The following is a 3,165-nucleotide window of genomic DNA, read 5'->3' as shown; positions in this document are numbered from 1 at the left end:
AAAACTGGATTAGTTCTAGGTATCAAACAATGTAAAGAAAGCAAGGGAGGGAAAAAAGAAATAGTTTGCCCTCAGCATTTGGGACTAGTATTTGGGAATGCTGTCATGGATCATGAGGGGCTGCAAGAGATCCTACAGGCCATAAAGTCAAGACATCTCAATTTAGTTTCAAAAATTCATTTCATGTACTTTTGTTGTTGTTGTTTTTAATCTCTTTATTTTGGAGGTGAGATCCACAGAAAGAAGACAACTTCCCAACACCATGTAGCAGGTCAGTAGCAGAGAGCCAGGACTAGAACCCAGGTCCCTAGACGCCTGGGTCATTCATTCATGAGGGTGTCCCTTGCTCCTTGCTGCGTGCTAACCTCCAGTACACAGTTGGTGAGGACAATCTGAATAAACTGAAGTTGCTGCCTTCAAAGAATTTGAATTTGGAATTTCAAAGAAAATGCTAGAGTTGTATCTTAGAAGATGAGTAGGAGTTTGCCAGACATCTGCAGGAGGGCAGTGGGAAGGGCATTTAAGGCACTGTGTGCAACGTAGGGAGGCCTTAAACAGCACTGGGATTAAAAAATTACGACCAGACTCAAGTGGAATGACAGGCTGAGGGTGTGAGGTGACGCTGTGGGGAATGCACTGAAGACGGCAGGGAATAGCTGCAGGCTCTGGGGCAGCGAATGACAACAGTAAGAGCTACACTCTTATCTCACTGTGGCTGGAGCACGGACTGAGTGGCCAGGTAGCTCATGGCAGCAGGAACGGTGCAACCAGGTCAAGAAATGACGAGAGACAGTGGCAAAGGGAGTAAAACAGGACAGGGGAGAGCACTACACCGGAGGTGCTCAGAGTGGGAAACCCCTTAGGTTTTACCCCTGCTGATTGCTAAGAAGCGAAGAGCTTGGCAAAAAAATAAAAGCGCCAGCGCCCGCCGGTTCAGGGAAGCTGCTCAGCAAACGTGCGTTGCGCGGGGAGGGGAGTGAGTTGAGGTCGGCGGCTGGAGCTCCGACAAAGGTCGCGCACTAGGAGGGCAGGGTCCCCACAGCCCGCTCACTCGGGATCAGGGCACCTGGCTCCGCCCCGTCCTCCTGCCCCCGCGAGCCTTTGGCTGCCCTCGGCACCTTGGCCTTCAGCCAGGAGTGAACCGGTAGGCGGGCTCTTCCGCCGGGGCGTGGGGTTAAGGGTTACACAAGATGGCGGCGCCCAGGAGCCGCTGAGGCGTGAAGCTGAGGATGGCACTGGCGGCGCTGGCGGCGGGGGCTCGGCTGGGGCGCCGTCTGAGCGGGCGGGGGCCAGGGCGAGGGCACTGGACGGCGGCCGGGCGCTCCCGGAGCCGGCGCGAGGCGGCGGAGGCCGAGGCGGACGCGCCCGTGTTCCAGTACGTAGGCGAGCGCGCGGCCCGCGTCGACCGCATCTTCGTGTGGGGATTCAGCTTTTCGGGAGCGCTGGGCGTGCCCACCTTCGTGCTTCCCGGCTCCGAGCCCCAGCCCCGCGCTGGAGCGCGGCCGCGCCGCCGGATCCAGCCTGTGCCCTACCGCTTGGACCTGGACCAGAAGGTGCGGGCCTCGGCCCTCTTCTAACCCCTTTCCGTAGCACTCGGCCCTTTTCGAGAAGTTGAGCGGTCAGACTTCGGGGAGGACGACCTGCGAGCGGGCTGCAGGCCCAGGAGAGGAAGGCATTGGGGGCGCTGCCAACACTGCCCGAGTGGTTGACACATGGCAGGAGTTGTGGCCCACTCGTGTCATTCGCACATCACCCTGCGAATTGGAGTTGTCACCACAGTTATAGAGGAGGAAAGGGAAGCTCAGAGTTGGTTAAGCCACAGGCCCCAGGTTCCGCTGCTGGTGGGTAATGCACTGTGGGGATTCGCAGTCGGGCCATGTGTTAGGCGACTTCAAAAGTTCTGGTGTTAGGCGACTTCAAAAGGTCAGAGAAAATGTGGGCGGGCAGTGAACAGCTCGGAAAGGACCTATTAGCTGGAGCAGTAACAAGACCGAGAGAGGAAGATGAGCGTTCTAAACACACTAGAACGGTTGCAACGGGAGATCTGACTTGGCTCAGATTTGAAAAGACCAGAGCAAAGGACACCTAGGAGAGGGCGGCTTATCTCCGAAGCCAACACCCAGAAGAGCAAAAATGGATGCTTAGGGATAGGTTCTTGTTTGGGGGTGGTTGTGGAAACTCGTGGGTGATGAAGAAGCGCATTTGACCAGTTTGGCTTCTGACTTCTCTGTCACGGATAACAAATGATCTTTTAACTGAAAAGGGGAGATCAAGAGAAACAGGGAATTTAAGCTCTGGATGAATGAAAAGTTGGGTTGTTTGACTTAATTTTGAGTTGTAAGAGTTATTAATGTATTCTGGATATAGGTCCTTAATCACATATATGTTGTGTGCAGTTATTTCCTGCCAGTTTGTGGCATTTTGAAAATCTTCTTAATAGTGTCCTTTGAAGAGCAAAAGTTTTTAATTTTGATGAAATCCAGTTGATCTTTTTTTTCTGCTGTGGCTCATGCTTTTGGTGAAAAGAAACCTTTATCTAATCCAAGCTCACAAAGATAATTTTTGTGTTTTCTTTTAGGAGCTTTTTAGTTTTAGTTCTTATAGTTAAGTCTGTTGTCAACCGAGGCTAACAGGGGTGTCCAAGAGAGGACTCAACCCTGAGCAGCGGTGACTGAGTTCTTGTCTCTGCACAAGAAAAGAATTCAAGAGAGAGAACAAAAAATGAGGGCGAAGAAGTTTGGATCGGGCTTTTATCTCTCCCGGGTGGGAATGATGAAGTCCCATTGATGTGCTTCATTCATCTCCTCCCCCTGGGCAGGACCCTCCATTTCCCACTTTTTTTTTGGCAGGGGCGTGGGGGGAATTGGGGAATTGGGGGATGGGAACAGCGCTGGGGAATTGGGGGGAGGGGAACAGACAAGTTGCTGTCCTTTTTGTTCTTCAGTCTAGTTGTAGAGGACGTTGCTTCACTGGCCCAAGTTGGCACCATCATTGCGCTCTTCCCGGGCGAGGCAGATCAGTCTTTGGCTTCTAGACGGCTGCTCACAGCGGTTGCTGGCCGCTCACGCTGGCTGCTGGCCACACACGGTATCCGATTGCGACCCACTGCAGCAGGGGCTGCAGTCTACTCCGTTGCCGGCGACTCACGGCAGCCCAGCTCCAGGT

The 3,165-nt window shown here is 53.5% G+C and overlaps 2 protein-coding genes across 5 annotated transcripts in view; one reads left to right on the top strand and one right to left on the bottom strand.

The window, feature by feature from the left end:
• LOC109385016 (general transcription factor II-I repeat domain-containing protein 2) overlaps positions 1-3,165 on the bottom strand; it is a 394,301-nt gene that overhangs the window by 84,715 nt on the left and 306,421 nt on the right. The gene's annotated exons all lie outside the window — the stretch shown is intronic.
• Positions 1,088-3,165, top strand: part of RCC1L (RCC1 like) — a 31,145-nt gene continuing 29,067 nt past the window's right edge. For all 3 annotated transcript variants that reach the window (XM_019646854.1, XM_019646853.1, XM_019646852.1), the window contains exon 1: positions 1,088-1,553. In XM_019646854.1, coding sequence (XP_019502399.1) covers positions 1,230-1,553 — 324 coding nt within the window. In that variant the 5' untranslated portion in view covers positions 1,088-1,229. The remainder of the gene's footprint in view (positions 1,554-3,165) is intronic.

Source organism: Hipposideros armiger, unplaced genomic scaffold (assembly GCF_001890085.2).
Source record: "Hipposideros armiger isolate ML-2016 unplaced genomic scaffold, ASM189008v1 scaffold_107, whole genome shotgun sequence".
Classification (NCBI taxonomy): domain Eukaryota; kingdom Metazoa; phylum Chordata; class Mammalia; order Chiroptera; family Hipposideridae; genus Hipposideros; species Hipposideros armiger.
This window is presented reverse-complemented; position numbering and strand designations above follow the sequence as displayed.